The sequence below is a fragment of the Rissa tridactyla genome, chromosome 8, assembly GCF_028500815.1.
Source record: "Rissa tridactyla isolate bRisTri1 chromosome 8, bRisTri1.patW.cur.20221130, whole genome shotgun sequence".
In the NCBI taxonomy this organism is placed as follows: Eukaryota; Metazoa; Chordata; class Aves; order Charadriiformes; family Laridae; genus Rissa; species Rissa tridactyla.
In genome coordinates this window covers 8,811,267-8,828,601 of record NC_071473.1, presented here as the reverse complement: position 1 = coordinate 8,828,601, position 17,335 = coordinate 8,811,267, and the positions used below count along the sequence as shown (strand labels likewise).

At 38.0% G+C, this 17,335-nt stretch overlaps 1 protein-coding gene across 2 annotated transcripts in view; it reads right to left on the bottom strand.

Annotated features, from left to right (window-relative positions):
- The window catches only part of KCTD5 (potassium channel tetramerization domain containing 5), a 37,728-nt gene that overhangs the window by 9,100 nt on the left and 11,293 nt on the right, over window positions 1-17,335 (bottom strand). Inside the window, exons 3-6 of one of the 2 annotated variants that reach the window (XM_054213301.1) lie at window positions 16,487-16,578; window positions 15,272-15,367; window positions 12,042-12,158; window positions 5,481-5,606 (exon numbers count right to left, since the gene is read on the bottom strand). In XM_054213301.1, the coding sequence (XP_054069276.1) occupies window positions 5,481-5,606; window positions 12,042-12,158; window positions 15,272-15,367; window positions 16,487-16,578 (431 nt within the window). The remainder of the gene's footprint in view (window positions 1-5,480; window positions 5,607-12,041; window positions 12,159-15,271; window positions 15,368-16,486; window positions 16,579-17,335) is intronic. The other variant, XM_054213302.1, reaches the window with a different exon arrangement.

The following is a 17,335-nucleotide window of genomic DNA, read 5'->3' as shown; positions in this document are numbered from 1 at the left end:
TTAAAATGAAACATTCAAGTTTAATTCTTTCCTAGAAGATAAAAATTACTTCTAAGATTAACAGACTTAGAACTATTTTCTGTAGCTTCAGGAACATATACAATAAGATAAAGGTAAGCCAGATCTGGACGCTGAACTTTGCACACTTTACTGAGCCAGTAAACCAAATGTAAGGCAGAAAATTCTATCAGATCAGGCAATATTTTAACACACTCCTAGGTACTTCTTCTGTAATCCCCTAAAGGGGAAATGATTTCCAATCACAAGCTCTCATGAGAGGTGTTGCCTCCACCTCTGTTGAGAAACTGTGTGAAAGAGACTACCCTCTGTGGTAGTCATGGGCAGTGACTTTGTCCAAAAAATAAATTGAATTTCAATTGTCAGGAATTCTATCAAAATTGTACTTACTTACTAAATACTGAAAGGACGACTGACTCTGTTCTGCAATTCAAAATTCCTCACTTTTTTTCCCTGAAAAGCCCTTTAATAAGACTATTACTAAAAAATTTAGTGGCTTACTGGGCAAAAATGCCAACAGAAGATATTTCAAGACTAACAGAGGTCAATAACATCTGAAAACAATTATGGTAGGTCTTCTCCCAAACTGCTAATAGCTAGGTTTGAGGAGTATGTCTGGAGCAGAAACCAGGCACGGAAGAAGTTCTTGTTTGAGAACATGCTCTACAGGCTAAACCAGTGACTGCACTGATAGTGCTCCTCTGTCTGCACGTTTTAGACCACAGAATCACCACTTGGTTTGAGTTGGAAGGGACCTTTAAAGATCAACTAGTGCAAGCCCCCTGCTGTGGGCAGGGACATCTTTCACTAGATGGAATGCTTCAAATGATGCTCAAAGTCCCACCCAATCCAAGCTGGAACACTTCCAGGGATGGGGCATCCACAACTTCTCTGGGCAACCTGTTCCAGGGCCACATCACCCTCAGACTAAAGAATTTAATCATTATACCCAATCTAAATCTGCCCTCTTTCAGTTTGAAAACATCGTTCCTTGTCCTGTCACTACAGGCTCCTTTTAAGTATTGGAAGGCTGCAATAACACCTTCCCGGAGGCTTCTCTTCTCCAGGCCAAACAACCCCAATTCTCTCAGCCTTTCTTCATAGCAGAGGTGTTCCAGCCCTCTCTCTCTCTGATCATTTTTGTGTTTGGACCCACTCTAACTGGTCCATGCCTTTCTTGTACAGGGAACCCCAGAGCTGGATGCAGTGCTCTAGGTGGGGTCTCACGAGAGCAGAGCAGAGGGGGAGAATCACTTCCCTTGACCTGCTGGCCACGCTTCTTTTGACGCAGCCCGGGATAATTGGCTTTCTGGGCTGCAAGTTTACGTTGCTGGTCATATCTGGTTTTTCACCCACCTGTATCCCCAAGTCCTCCTCTGCAGCGCCGCTCTCAATCTATTCATCACCCAGTCTGTACTGACATCAGGGACTGTCCTGACCCTGCTGCAGCTCTGCTGTGTTCAGAATTTTCTCTCTTTTCTGTGTCTGTTCTGGTTTTCCTCCAGGTGCACCAGATCCAAAGTTAGCTTATCAATTCTAAACAATGCAGAACGAACTTTCATATCCTAGGGACCCAAATGTGATTGCTTCTTAGGGAAGCAGAACGTGAGAACTGTTTCCTCCCACTCAAAATAAATCTGCTGCAGACAGAAGAGTGTTTTGAATCCCAGGCAGCTTAAGACTCTCGAATTCAATTCCAGCACAGTGCCAGTTTATTTTTTTCAATAAAGCTTCAGATTTGATCCATTCCTTGCAGCCATTCCTGAAGACTTGGCAAAAGACCTTATTCTACCTCAGCAGCAGTTTCTGTTAGCATCAGTTAAGAAAATAATGTAGGTTCTTCTTCAGCCACGTGGAAGCAACACTTCAGAGATAAGTATAAGGCTGCTTTACAGCTAAAAAGTTCAGGAGTATGGGTGAGAAGCGGGAGTTGAATCTCATGCAATGGTAAATGTCTTCAATTTGTACAGGCTCAAATGACTACCCGTAACACTGTATCACTGAACACTCCACGATAAGTTATCTTCTAGAAAGTGGACAGCAGAATAAACAAGAGCGCTGTCTGCAGACACATTAGGAAAAGGTTGCAAAAGTTATTTTTTCTGATGCAACTTTTGTGTTCTTTCACTTGTGACTTTTAAAGTACCTTGATCTTCAATTAGTGGGAAGGACCTGATACCTCCCCGGAGAGAGTTGTTTCCTGTGATAAATATAACTGTAGCATTGAGATCACACTAATTAATTTTATTTGCCAGGTCTTGATTCAAAAATCAATTGTTTCAAAATTATCAGATAAAACCATCTTTTGACTATGTCGCACTTCAGTCAAGTTTGCTAATTTGTTGCCAAATCAGATATTTACTGAAAATGTATCCTGCCAGTTTGTATCAGATGCCTCTATACGTAAAAAAACATTTGACAGAAAAGGTGGCGCACAGAAAATAAAAATGAAAAGCGATTCTGACCCTAGAATCTACGTGAAGAACTTTTCTTCTCAGCAAAGCTTTAAAGGAACCAATCACAATACAACTTATAACAGCAACACTAATTCTTCTGTCAAAGCGGCAATATCCAGAACAGGGATTCTATCTTTGCTACCCAGGCCACAACTATAATCACAAACACACACACCACCAGGACTAGCCAAAGGACAGCACTAGTGGGGGTAGGAATTGGATGGGGCAGAAAAGCATCTGGGTAAAATCCTAGGGCAGCTAGTGCTCACCATGACATTTACACTTAATCTGAGTCATTCATATCGTAATCCGTTTCTTCGTCCTCACTCTGAGTGGCATGCAGCATGCAGCAAGTATAGAGAAAGGAAGGGAAAAGAAGAGATTGCAAGTGAGTCAGAGCTGCAACAAAGTACAGTCCACTTACACTTGAAGCATCTGGGATGGCAATGATTTACTCTTATTTGGGACCCCCACTCTTAGTAAGAAAGTATAACAGCAGACAATTTCAAGGAGGAACATTACAGATTTCATGAAAATTTCCTTTTTCAAATGTCCTAAAGACAGCAGATAGAAGCCAAAAGTACCGTGCAACATAACAACAGGGACCATAACTATAGAGAGAATTTAAATAAATCTGTAAAGCTGGTATCTTAACTCTGCGCATGTTTCGCCACAGATGGGAAAGGATAGCACTTGAGAATCTAACTTTGGATGCAGATGTTATGAACAAGCTTTGGTCATTTGTCTCAAGAGTGACAGCTCAATAAAGCAGTATGAAAGAGGAGAATACTCGTGGGAATACAAGTTATCTTTCAGTACCAGTAAAAGCCACTGGAACCATTTAAGTCAATGTCCCAAGTATCATTAATTTCCTTCACTTAGGTGTATTAGAAAGTTACACAGAAGTCAACTACTAACTTACTACGTAAACTGTTTTCCCAAAACAGAAAACACAAGAAAAAGAAGTCTCTAAGAAGGAATGAAGGCGAAGCTTGATTAGATGGGCTACCAAAAAATGCTTTTTCCTATTCTGAAAGTCCAGTACTTTCTTTAACCCAACCTGCTGTAAAAGTAATAGGAAGACTTTCTCATGACTTCTCTAAGTCAGTCCCAGCACGTGAACACATTATTCTGCATATATCACCGGATACCAGAATTTCAATCATATGAACTTCATGAAGACCAACTCAGACACTGATGAAGAGATTGTAGACTAGAGGACTAACGCTGGCTAGGAGGCAACTATTGAGACAACAGCTCCCAAGGTCTAGTCAAGATTCCTGAACACAGATGTCATAAATCTCTCAAGCAAAAAGAAAGTTTTTGGTTTTTCTTTTTTTTTTCCCCCAGTCACAGCATATACCTATAAATAAAATTTGATTTATTAGAAACACAATATATATATAAAAAAAAGATTCTTCAAGTATTGCCATTAATTGCTAGCAACAGCTCAACTCTTCCAGGACAAAAGGAGTGAATGTTTATATCTCCAAACAAAATTAACAGTAATTCTTATTCATCAGCCTGGTCAAATTGTGCTCTGCTCTCTTCTCTGAAACAATGACCAAGAAGCGCTTCAATGGAGAGGTTTAAGACTTAACTTTTCTCGGAGCTCCTGAGTTTACAAAGTTGTGCTGCACTCTGAACTAGCTTTTGTATTTAGAATTTGATAGTTTCATTTGATCTGTATTTTCTTTTACATTAAGGATGCAATGTAACTCTGGCAACTTCTGAAGTTCCCTGAAGACGTACTACCATTCCTTATGGAGACGTTTATTAGGTTTTAGAATTTCAAGTTTTATTTCAGACACACATCTCAGCCCTAAATTATTACCGCACACCTCTTTGGTCAACTTTTGAAGTTTTCCTGAAGCATCCCGGCAAAAGCAAACCTCGGCTAGCATTTTGGAATGAGTGAGCTGTGGCTTACCCAGGTTCAGTGCTTACCCTTGACTACAATAATCCCTTACAGCTCTTAGGAAGTTGTATCACAACAGTGACAAAAGAGCATAAAATAATAATTTCACTACAAATGCAACATAAAGTGTATTTTTATAGTGCAATTTACGAAACTGTCTCCATACGTGCAGCTGCATAACCAACTTACAAGGCACAGAAGGCAGTGAAGTTTTATCTAAGGCCTCAGTGCCAAGACCCAGATCAATTCTTAGCATTATTTCAAAATTAATTTCTTTGAAGGTGATTCTTGAAAAAGCAACCTTTGATATTTTACCAATTGTTTCCCATCTGCATATACTAAATGAAAAGCTTTTAAGCCAACTGCAGAAGTTTGTCTGCAGTCATCTCCTCATACAAAGCAACAATACAATGATAAAACCTGTTCAATATGCATGGGAGAGAAGAATACACTTACATACATAATTCGTCTGCCTTATTACTATTCATTTGTGGTTTTACATTTTCCCTTGTACAAACTCTGAGTGACAACTGAGTAAAATGCTAAGATATTGTGCCCATAACGACCTTTTTGTAAAGCTGGTTACAGAAAGTAAAGAAAACTAGGCAGAAACCTGAAAATATTAAGCTAACAAATGCCTTCATTTTATAACATATTTGCATATGACTATGTTTTTCAGAGACAGCAATCTCCGTTCTTGACAGAAAGTTTTCTTCAGTTGAACTCAAGCAAGGAAAACAGTTTTCAACTGAACCAGTGGCAGAATAAGGAAGCACTCAAACGTGTAAGAAACAAAATCTAGATTCTCAACTGTAAACAGCAAATATCTGCCAATACTCGAAAAAACAGGACAGGTATCAGGAACAGTATGGAGTACTGCACTTAAAGAACCCATCTGGTATAACAAATGCATGCTGACCGTACCATTTACAGTCTCTCATACAAAGGACAGGGAACCATTATTAGTCATGAGTGAGGAGGAAAAAGGCAATTAAATAACGGTCCAGAACAGAGGTAGGCCTAGCTACCTCTTAGCGAAGCCCACCCAATTTGACACCATTTCTTTAGTCCAATGTCTAGTAACTCACCTTCGCTTTTTCACTGGGTTCACTGGTTGTGCCATAGGGAGTGTTATGCAATTCCTTTGAGACAACACACAGAAATTCAGCCTGATCTTCATTGCCGTAGTTATAGGAAGAACCAATACTGACCAGCTGAAAGATGACCAAAAAAAAAAAAGAAGTCAATTGCATTTCCATATAAAGCAAATTCCATAATTTCTCATCATTAGTACAAACACTCCTCACTCTTCATGTTGCTGGCTGTGCCTGAAGCATGATTCTCAACTCCAACGCAAAAACATTTTGATGTTGACAAATACACTGACACTCTGATGATAAGATAAATATAGCTTTTCTTTTCAAACGTTTACAGAATTAATGATTTACGGTTACGATTACATTGTGAAAGAAAAGGCTACAGAGGCAGGCCAGTGGAGAAGTAGCCTGTTCCCTGTTTCTGTTAATAACTGCAAATCTTCCCATCCTCCAGAGTTAATTTTTAAAATGCTTGTACGTGGTATCTTAATGTGGCATGATTTAACATGTAAATGGCTGCATGCAAGAAGCACTTTAGCCTGAAGCTAACTTCAGGCCCAGCACTTTACTTACAGAATAACAGTACTTCTATTGAAACATATTTTGAATGGACAAAGACAAAATTTGCATTTGATTGGAAAACAGCAAGACACAGCATGGTGGGACACCAAGATTAACATCTGAAATTCATACGTACTGCTACAAGGAAGTTAATTAAGGAAGCGCTATAAGCAGAAGCCATGTAATGAAATGTGACGTTTTTACAAACTTCTACAAGTCTTGATACTGAATGATAAATTACAAGATACTGAGAAAGAAGGATATCCTCAACATCAGTACTACCTCATATGCAGCATGTTTATCAAATGGCGGAAATTTCATGTAACTTGTCTTACCTTACACACAGTACACTTACCTAATGCTAGAAGCTTTACATAGCCTGCCTTTCCAAGCCAGAATCAATTCAGATGTAGCTGCTTCATTTATTTTAAAGGTTTATTTCAAAAGCATGACAAGATAACGTATGGTGCTATTACTACTGACACAGATCCAAGTTCTAAATATCCTATTGCACAGATACACCGTATCTAAATGTCATTACCAAAACTATATTAAATCTACCTACCAAATTAACACACATATTTAATAACCCTCTCCTATTCCCCAGTCTCTATTATATCATTAAAGCGCCCTAGTAATGGCCCCATAGAAAAGGCTTCACTTGTTTTTTAGGGCAGCAGCACTCGAAACACTGTAGTTACCTGTGTAAAAACAGCGTACTGCCATTAGTCCAGCAGAGCACCAAAGACAGTAAAATTACGCCTTGTTAAAGCAGGGAAGATGCAGCCAAGATGAAATCTTGGTCTAGAATCTATACTTGAGGGATTAGTCTATTCCCACAACAAAAGTGGAAGGCAGACCAAGGTTAAAAGTAGCTTCCATATAGCACTGTCAGGAGAAAATAAAGCCTCATTGTACTTTTAAGGAGAGAGAGGAGAGAGATGCTCAGATGCTCCAGCGCCGTGGTAGGACAGCCAAGCAAGCACCTCCACAGACAGACAGAGCCGACGGCTACAAAGAGCAGCAGTTTGTCTGCAGAGTGAACCAACCTGATGCCAGGCCGAGGCGATGTCAAAGTTTTTGGACCCTGATGATATTACATCCTACAAGGCTCAGCCTCCCATGAACAGCACTGGCACGCAAAACGCAGCACTCTCAAAGTACCCACTTTAACTACCCTGTCTGGGTGGGATCACCAGAAACCTTTCGCTCCCATCTCCACTCCTAACATCACTCTAGTTCTGCAAAATAGTCAGTAATGAACACAGGCTGATCAAAAATGAATGTGATAAAGACATTTTTTCCACTAACACTATGTAGTGAAGTTACAAAACCCTAGGCTTTTTTGAACCACCAATACATCCTCACTGGAATACAAAAGCACTGTTTTTCTTGAAATGTTAGATGAGCTAATCTTTCATAATGAATACTCTGCACCATAACATATTTGCATAATATAGAATCACAAACCCCATAAAGTAACTAGTTGCTTAGTTGCACAAAATGGACTAAGATAGTCCACTGAAAAGCTGGAAAATCAACCCAGATTTACTTCGTATAGAGAGGTGATTTGTTGATTTTCTTCCCTATCAGAAAAAGATATCATGCACAAATTTTTAGAAAAAAAAAGCAGTTAAGTTGGCTTCAAGACTGCTGAAGTGGTAAAAAGTTATATTGTATATATAATATCTATATTGCTATATAATATATTGTTATATATCATATAGCAATTACAAACCATATAATACAAACGCAGTAACTGCTTCAATTATTGAGGTAAAATGAAGGACTATTTTAAACAGAACTTTTAATCCACTTTAAGGCTAGAAAACATTCAAAAAGTTGGATACTTTTTTAAATAAAGCCACACATAATTCACCTTATCTGAAGAGAAATTTGAAGAATAAAATTCAAGCACATGATCTGATTTAGTATACCGTTAACTTTTCTTCTTCCAAAATGGCAATAACTTGATATCAGATAAGCTATGATAACAACTACCAGAAGGAAAAATACTTCTTTACTTATGGACACTCAAAAGAAATAAATGACCTCTCTGAAAGCAGATACAAGGCAAGATCCAAACATCAGCCAAATCATCAATCCTGGTTCAACAAGGTTGATAGGTCCTGAGTTGATAGCTATTTACAACCCCCACTAATGCTTCATAACCCAAACAAGCTGACCTTTTGCACAAGTTGTCTTTTTAGGAGACATGGCAGAGTGACTACTAGTTGGATTGGACTATTGATTTAGCTGACTGCAAAACATCTGGATGACTTTTTGCCATTATTAATCAGCCGGTGTATTCCAAGATAAAGTAACTTTCGCAACATTAAACACAAGTTCTTCAAAACTCCAACACATGATACTCTTGTAAGCAGTTCCATATGTCTGCAACTAAGAATGTACTTTTTACATTGTTCAACAGCATGCTAGAAACTTCGTCGTAGCTTTTTGAGATGCAACAGCAGCAATAAGGGTGATGGCAGAAAAAGAATGAATGGAAAATGATTGCAGATTAGAACTGAACTGTTGTGTCAGAAAGTATGATCAGAAATAAAGCAATGTTTTAGCACTTGTATTCCAAAAGTCACCCCATTGTTCCCAGTGTTGGTGGCAACACTTTAAGAAGGATGCTGATAAACTGGAAGGAATTGTTAAACTCCACCACCCCGTGCCTGTCCGTCCCCGCACACCACTCCCCTCTCCCACAAAAAAAAAATTTAAAAAAAGAAAAGAGACCCCACAACAAATCAGAGTAATCTGAGGTTGGCAAAATACAATGCAAAAGAAAAGGATTTCAGATTTTCCAGCCTACTGTTTCTCAGACTTTCTGACAGGACAAACTCTTTTTGGCTCACGGGGCTTAAACAGTGGAGTTCAAATGACCAAGAACTTCAGGAAGGAAAAAAAGAACATTTTGAAACTCTGAATTTCATAGATTTGTATGATTAATATATACATATGTATACATGCAGTATGCATTTTTCCTTACAGGTTTTTTTCCTTCCATGACTTGTTTCATTACACTCCTTACTAAAGCAGTGTGATCCTGCTTGAGTGTCCCTATGAGGCCCAGGGTGTCGTAACCAAGCACAGGAAAATGCCAATGTTACTTATCACAGAAAATTCATTAGATCATGATCCATTCACTGTTTGCACAGAATAAGGGTGCTGACACTAACAGGCTGTGAGCGGTAACTAAAAAAGGAAGGAATGGAAAGCAGTCCTATTATTATTACTATTATATCAACTGAAATAAAGTTATTTGTATTCTATTTCTTCATGTGAAAATACAGGTCATGATTTTCCTGAAAAGACAAAGAAATAACAATAGGAAAGTCCCTGTCTCATAAAGCCTGAACTTTTAAGGAAAATCAAATATGATAATCACAAAGGGCAAAGTTAAAAAAAAAACAAGTTTGGCATAAATAAAGGTGGACAGCGAGCACCTGATGCCTACCTATGGTCAGGCTTGTTTTCAAACAGGAAAGATTTAAGAACGATTTCAGAGGCAATAATGAAGTAACTTTCTGAAGAACTTTTCCTAAGCCTGCAGCTCTGTGAGAGGATAACTGTGCCTTTCAAACAAGACTATTTAAGAAAAACAGATGATAAAAGTGGTATAGCTGAGAGAACAGGTCAAATGATTCCCGCATCAAATTACTCAACAGCAGCAAAATATATGAATCTCTTCCTGTCTTAAATCAATGACTGTACACCTAAAAATATCCCTATGAATAGGCAAAATGGTTGGTGCATCACTTTTAGGAACCTTATTTTTGAAGCGAACAAACTTCATGCCTAACTGATGGTTGGACTAGATGATCTGAAAGGTCCCTTCCAACCTAGGCAATGCTGTGATTCGATGAACTGAGACAGATCTCACAACCAGCCACATTTCAATAACTTGCCTATACAGGTTTGCTATACTGCTTTAACAATATTGATTCAGAATCTGTACAGTACGTTTACAGGACACATTAGCAATAGTATTACCATCACAGATAACTACTCCAACTTGCACAAACAGCACCCCTATCTTCCTCTGCTTTCCACTAGTGTTATTCACATTAACTAACTCTTCTACTTCATGACCACCAATTTCCTTCTCATTCTGTGATGGTCCGATTCTCAAAACTGAGTAAATTTCCTAACAATTACTCTCAAATTCTATTTTTAATATTCTTATACATTGAAAATTACTGTTCTATTTCAGACGTGCTGAATTCCTTGTACACTAGAAAGCTTGTCTTGGAAAGCTTGTATTTTTTTTTCTTTTTTTTTATTATTATACTAACTAACTGTTTATAGAATAAAAGAAAGTCCTCCCCTCAATTTTTTTTTGCTGAATCAAGTTGTATGAGCGTAAGAATGGCCTCTATGCCTTTTAGAATTATAATGCGTTGATCCTACTGCCTTCTCAAAGGATTTGCAAAGGGCTATAAAGATGCGTACACATCAGCCATTACGCCCAGCACTGATGACTGACACCAGGACTGTAAGCACACTTACGTCAGGTCTCTTAATGCAATTGTCAGACTTCAAATCTAGGAGGAAGGAAAATTCATTCCCTTGCAGATTTATTTTTTTTTAATTTTATACCTGCCTTCATTTCTTCCCTGCCTTCCTCCATCTCTCGTTTTATTATGTTGATTTTTACTTTGAGCTATCTAGGACATGAACACACAAATAACATCTTGCTGCCTGCACCCTACCCATCCTTAACAACAGGCCACATTTCTTACTCAGTTCCAGAAAGTCTGCAATTACAGTGCATTAGTTCCACATTCCAAACATTACCTATACAATTGCAAGAAACAGATCGTACTTGGTACACTGAAAGCAGATTCTGGAATATAGCTAGGCAATGGTCCAGGTTTAAAATCTACAATTGCATGGCTAAGTGTCCGTGTCATAGGCAAAGTTCTGCTCATATCAAGTCACTTTACTGTCATGTTATCTTCATGACGTTATACTGACCTTTCAGACTGAATAACCACATATATAGCAAGGAAAAGAACAAGTATTTTATCGATGAAAAATACTACAGAACACCAGGTTCCCAAATCAATTCACATACGACACTTCAAAACGGAGCAGAGCTCTGTAAGAACTGGAAACTGCTTCCAATGTTACTGGTTAGCAAAAAATCCTTCCCAAACTCTTGAACACTGGGAAGTAAATCACCAATTAAAAAAGCAGTGACCTGAGGGCGAGGGGAGCAGGTAGGATGAGACAGTCTAAAAAGACAATGGGTGAAACTATGATTCTTCATTTGGGTTTCAAGAAAATTTCCCAAGGAGGGGAAAAACCACAACAACCAAAAAATAAAGCCAAAAAACCCCAGGATGTTCTTTCCACTTGAGACAAGATTTAATACTGCTGGGTTTGTTCTCCCCTCACTCCTCCATATTTTATTTCTGAAAAATTCTGTTATTCATTGTTGCAGTTTGAATATAGTTCACCCACCTAAAAAAACAGTCAAGTTTTGAGTTACCAAAAATAAAGGGTGTGAACTCAGAATTTAACTGGCTATTAGGTGGATGAAATACTCTCAAACAGGAACAACGATTAACACACAACTGCCCCTTTCTGAACTCAGTGAACTGAAAGCTTTATTTACAGGGCTCCTAATACTTAAATTGTACCACTTTTACTTAACAAGTATGAATCAAAGGCTGTTAACTTTGGAGGAAGATTTAAGGAAATAAGTCACCTATTGAGAAGGTTAGAACTCTTCTTAAGAAAAACCTTTAACTCAATAACTAAGGGGTTTTTGTTTGGTTGTTTTTTTAATTACTTTTACAATATGAACATTCATAATGTATAATGAAGTACCGTGAATATAAATAAAAGCCAGTCACAAATACACACAAATTACTATGTGCTGTACATCCAGGAATAAGGTGGAATGATTTGAAAGCAGCAGAAACGCAAGGAGGCCAAGCATATCAGTGTGAGGGCAAAAAGAATGGTGTGACACACCTCACTGCAGCATTTCTGGAAGCATCTCTCTTCCCCTTTCACTTCCCGTGACACTATCAGCAGATACTCTGACTGCTGGGCCCGGCCACAGCTGTACTGGGAACCTATACTGACAAGCTGAAATAACCAATCAAAGCAAAACACAAAAAGAAACCTTTGTAAAGCTGAAGCACATACCGTTATCCAAATCGTACAAATAACAGATGAACTCAAATGTTTAGGTAACATTTACTTGCCACTAGAACAAGTTGCTATCAAGCTAGAACTTTCATTTCAACATACTTAAAATTTATGGAGGCAGTTGCAAAGCCCTTTGTAAGTTCAAGGGAAGTTAAGAGTTACTGATAGTAAGTCAGAAAGCTCCCCATACCACTGCGGTGTAGCCACATAAAGTTTGGTGTATTCTGAAAGGGAGCATTATTTTCCTGTCATACTTGCCAAGTGCAGAAGTTAATGCGGATATAAGACTGGAGGTGTTATGTAAAGCAATATATCAAGCTTGGGTATGAAAGAGCTTCATCTTGTTCCAGATATTGATAAACAAAATACAGCTAAGGAAACATAAGAAGTCAACTAGAGGAAAAAATGTTGAGTGCTCTAAATTGGTTTTAAAAGGGGCAATTTACAGAAGATCCAAGAAAATAACTGGAATAGAAAAAAATTGTCTGTCTTGTTCCCATAAAAATCAGTACCAAGAACTCTGTTCACCCTTGCCAAATGTCTAGTAATTCAGAAGTTCAGAACAACCTCACCTAAATTTCTCATCTTGTTATTACAAAAAATATTTTATCTTAATAATACATGGCAATTCCTATCCCATTTAAATCAAAGCATAGCCTGTCAGTGCACTTGGGAAAGATTAGAGCTTTAAATTAAGTGTGAAGAGCTAGACAGCAACTGCCTATTCTGAGTAAACTGGAGATTACTACTGATGAGAAGGCTCATGAACAGTAAATTTATTTTTATCCTGCTATTGTTATGTGAATAATTTTGAAAGCAGCAGCTAAATATCTTCCTCGTCATAGAGTGAACATATTTAAGACAGCATTATGGGGACAGACTCAGGTTACATTAATCATTAAAATTTACATGACTGACACGCTACTGCTGTCTAAAGCCTTTGTATGTAGTGATTTTGTACAGCCCAGAGTTTCTCATTATGCAATATTGCCAAAATATTGTTTTTTCTGATTGCCTGAAGAGGTAACAATTGAAGCTAAAAATCATCCACAAAATAACCCACTGAAATCACAAAAGTCGGGCAGCACAACTATTGGCAGTAGTTTTGGGACAGGGACTGATACATAATTGCAATATTCTAGCAGTGCTTTCACTGCTATTCTTTGGAAAAGTGCATCAATACATCCACGTAAGTCCACCAGAAGTTTACCTTCCACTCCTATTTAATCACCACATCCAATTATATTTTACAAGAAAATTTTTTAACATTAAGGGGAAAGAAATATTTTTGATCAAAAGTAACCACTTAGACATGTTACATGGGGCACAGAGCACAAGGACTCTCAACCCGTGGGAATATTACTCTGAAAAAGATGATGATTTCTCTCCCAGCGATGAGAATACGTACAAAGCGTAGTATGTGCCAACCCAAAGACTGTTTCTCAAGAAAGCACACTGCTGTGCAACACAAGTTTAGAAAACATAAAAAATTACAGAAATTCTCCAGTGTTCTCAAATCTTAACAATAAAACTGTTTAGATTATACAGAATATTCTAATCGTGTTTCAAGTGAATGATGTCTGCTAAAAGCAGGTCTGCAATACAATCAAGGGAGAGCATGGCCTAGTCTGAGGTAGTGAGAAGCTGAGGATTACGAGACCATACAGCTGTTGTGTTTATCTGCTTCAAACTATGTGTGCAAGAGGGAGCAACGTGGGGGATGGAGGAAGTAGGGAGAAAGCTGGATGAAAAAAGGAAATAAAGTTCAAGAAAACCACTGGGATTTTCCAGTTCTAAAAGAGATTCTAAATTCTAAAAGAGATTATAGTAGTTTTTTCAGCAGTTGCAGTGTCAAAGCAGTATTACTCCCAAATACAATACCCCCAAAGAATACAAGGCTTTAGGACAGGTAAAAGCCACCATATCATTTAATCTGTTAAGAGGTAAAGAATCTCTACTTGTAGTGAAAGCTAGTTTCTCATGACAAAGAAGAATGTCAAAAAAAACTTTGTCAATGCCCTGGTCAAAAGAGAGTCGTGTGCATTAAGTGAGAGCTTTTTTTCAGGGACTTAAACAACATTCAGCTTCTGGCATGCCAAACACACCTGATAATACTTGAGCCGGAGAACTGAAGTGTAAGAAGCTTTCTCCGTGCTGATTTAGTTTATTTGATCATGGCTGTCTCCATGACACCAGAACCTTACACATTTCATCAAATATAAACAAAATGTTCTTTTACCTTTGTGTGCCGTACTTTTTAAAAAACGTTGCTTTGTTGTGTTATTAGAGTGAGACTGCACAGGGTAAGAGGCTTGTGCTTATTCCAATCTCGCCTACAGTTGACACCAGACACTGAAAAAGATGCTGGGCGCCAAGCACTTGTGTCTCACTCCAGAGTTAACAGATTTATTGCTCCAATGCAGTTTAAATATCGTGTTAGGTTAGGAACTTGAAGGATGAAGAGGCCATGTAGTTAGTTTCTTATTTACAGAGATTAGCAAAGACAACAGAAAGATCTCCTTGCTATTTTACAATATATTCTTGAATGTACACACGAAGCTATTTTTGTGCAGTGCAAAGAACGAAAACATTCATGTAGCTCACACCTATCCAGCTTCAAATCCACGCTGGTTAAGTTCACCCTCCTATGTGTATCAATCCTTTATCTGAAGAACCATTGTTTGGGCCTGACAAAAATTTATCTGCCAAACTCATCTCTTTTACCCAGAGCTCTTTATATCTGACCTACCATTTGTATAAACTTGTACTAGTTAATTTTGGTTTATTCAGCCTTCAAATGCTCATGTGTAGACACCGAAGAATTACATTTCAAACATGATGTACATGTTTCTATAGAAAGTCAGCACAATTTACCTCGTGGAAAGCTACAGTTTTTTTGTTCTCTGACAAGTAAGAATACAAATACCAAATTTTTACTTAAAAAAAAATGAATGCACTTAAAAAGATGCATAGAATTGACTTTAAACTCCACTTTCACATAACTGAGTTTTTAGAAGACTTTGTAATTATATCCCGTATGGTTTTTTTACCTGTTCAAATTTCCAGCCGTCGGACATTGTGGAAACCATTTGAGTGAGTTCCTCTTCCTGGCACTGCAGCACCCTGTACACATGTTTGACTGGCACCTTCAAGAACAAATATAAGATGCTCAATACAGCATGGAATTCACTATGTTTGTGACTTGTCTAAAGTTGCCCTTATTCTTTAGAAATGGTACGCAACACCACCTTGAACACCTTGCCTTTTTTTTTTTTAAAAAAAAAAAAAAAAGAAATCTCATCTGTTCTGAATTACCTTGCAGAAGACTCAATGCTTCATGAATGTTTCAGGGACTAAAAGTGCTACTTAACAGTTATACGAAAATAAGCTTAAGACTTACCTATTGTTCCACCACATCGTTCAAAATCAAGGTTGAGGTTCTGCAGAAGCCTACCTAACCTTAGGGAAGGTCTGACCATACTAAAGGATGTCTTTATTTCTCTGTCAAAGGCAATGAATAACTAGGACCATTTCAGCTGAAACCCCTTAGAAAATGCTATCCAAGCAACTTGGCTATCCCATAACCCGGCTGCAAGAGAAATCTGGCAACATGAGTTTGTAATATCTCCATGAAGACAGTTATCAGGGAAGACCAGAGTATCAGAGCTAAAGAACATACTTAAATACTTTCCTCATTGAACAGTTTCTCTATCATAGTCACTTTCATGAAGAAACACTCATGAGCTGCTATGAGAAGAGGCTGTGTCTTCTCAGCTACAGAGCACTACAAAGAAAGAAACTAACTTCGCTACAAAGGCACATGACAGGAGCTAAACAGCATCTGCATGTATGCTGTATAAACATACTGTATAAACAGCAATTATAACGCAGTTAGGCAATCTCATCGTACTCAAGAGTATTTAAGTGTACACGAGAAAAATATATTCTGCAAAAGCTGTTTTCCGAAATAACTATTTCCAGAAATGATATTATGTCAACTTTGTCATTCTTGAACAATTCTTCAGAATGTTTTCAGTTTTTGAAAAAGAACTGGAACAATATGCCAGTGCCCTTTGTAAGCAGACTGGCAGGTACTGGTGGTTAAGAATATTAATCTTTCCATACTAATGGTTCCAGCTCAGCCAGTGATGGGGGCAGCCATTCAGTATATTACCGGGAAATGAGCCATTAAGGAAAAAAAGTGGAACACATCCACTACTTGCCATAGAACAAACAATCAAAACCACACTAGAAAACAGCCTCACCTGTGAGATTTTGCTGTCTCTTTCTCTTATTTTGTCCTTTACCAGTTTTATTAGTGATGTGATATTGTAGAATTCAGCCTCTTCCAGTACACCTAGTATGAGAACATTTTTTGGAAAGAGAGTGTTACCAAAGATTCAAGGCCAAAACCACCAACCATTTCCTAGGATTATCTTCTCTACAGCTACAGAAAATGACTTATTTTGCCCTAGGAAAAGTTCACTTACCAACCTAACAATTCTGGCTTCCTTCAGCCACATGTAGTTCAAAGTTTAGCTCCTAAAAAACCCACAAAGAAAACTGATTCCATTTCACATATAGAATGAGAGCCAGGAAACAAAAAAAAAGGAGCACAAATGCCATGCCACAGCACCCTGATGGACCACCACAACTCAGGCCCTGCCTCAGGCTGGCATACGAAAGAGAAATTCAAATAGTCCTACAGAAAAGCTCTGCAGCTGCTAACGTGCAGAAAATTTTTCTTCCTGTCATTTGAGATCTTAGACCCCAAAACAAAAGCTTCAAGATACATACTATGGAGTGCTCTTACTCACATGTTCAAGCCTTACCTGTTCTCCACACATACTATGTGTTTAACAGCATACATGGAAATTATATTTCACATTATTTCCTGCTAATATTGTTAGACTGTATTCCTCTTTGATTGATTTCTTCAGTACCGTATCAATACAGTTTTAGTACTATATGGTTTAAAACAGTCACCCTCCTTTAGAGTAAAACTGATATGAACTGGGGACAGGGAGGGAGAAGCTGGGGGCAGAATTTACTCTTCAAGAGCATATTTCACACATTTGAACATCCTAGAACTTCTAAAGCTTGTTTCACAGCCA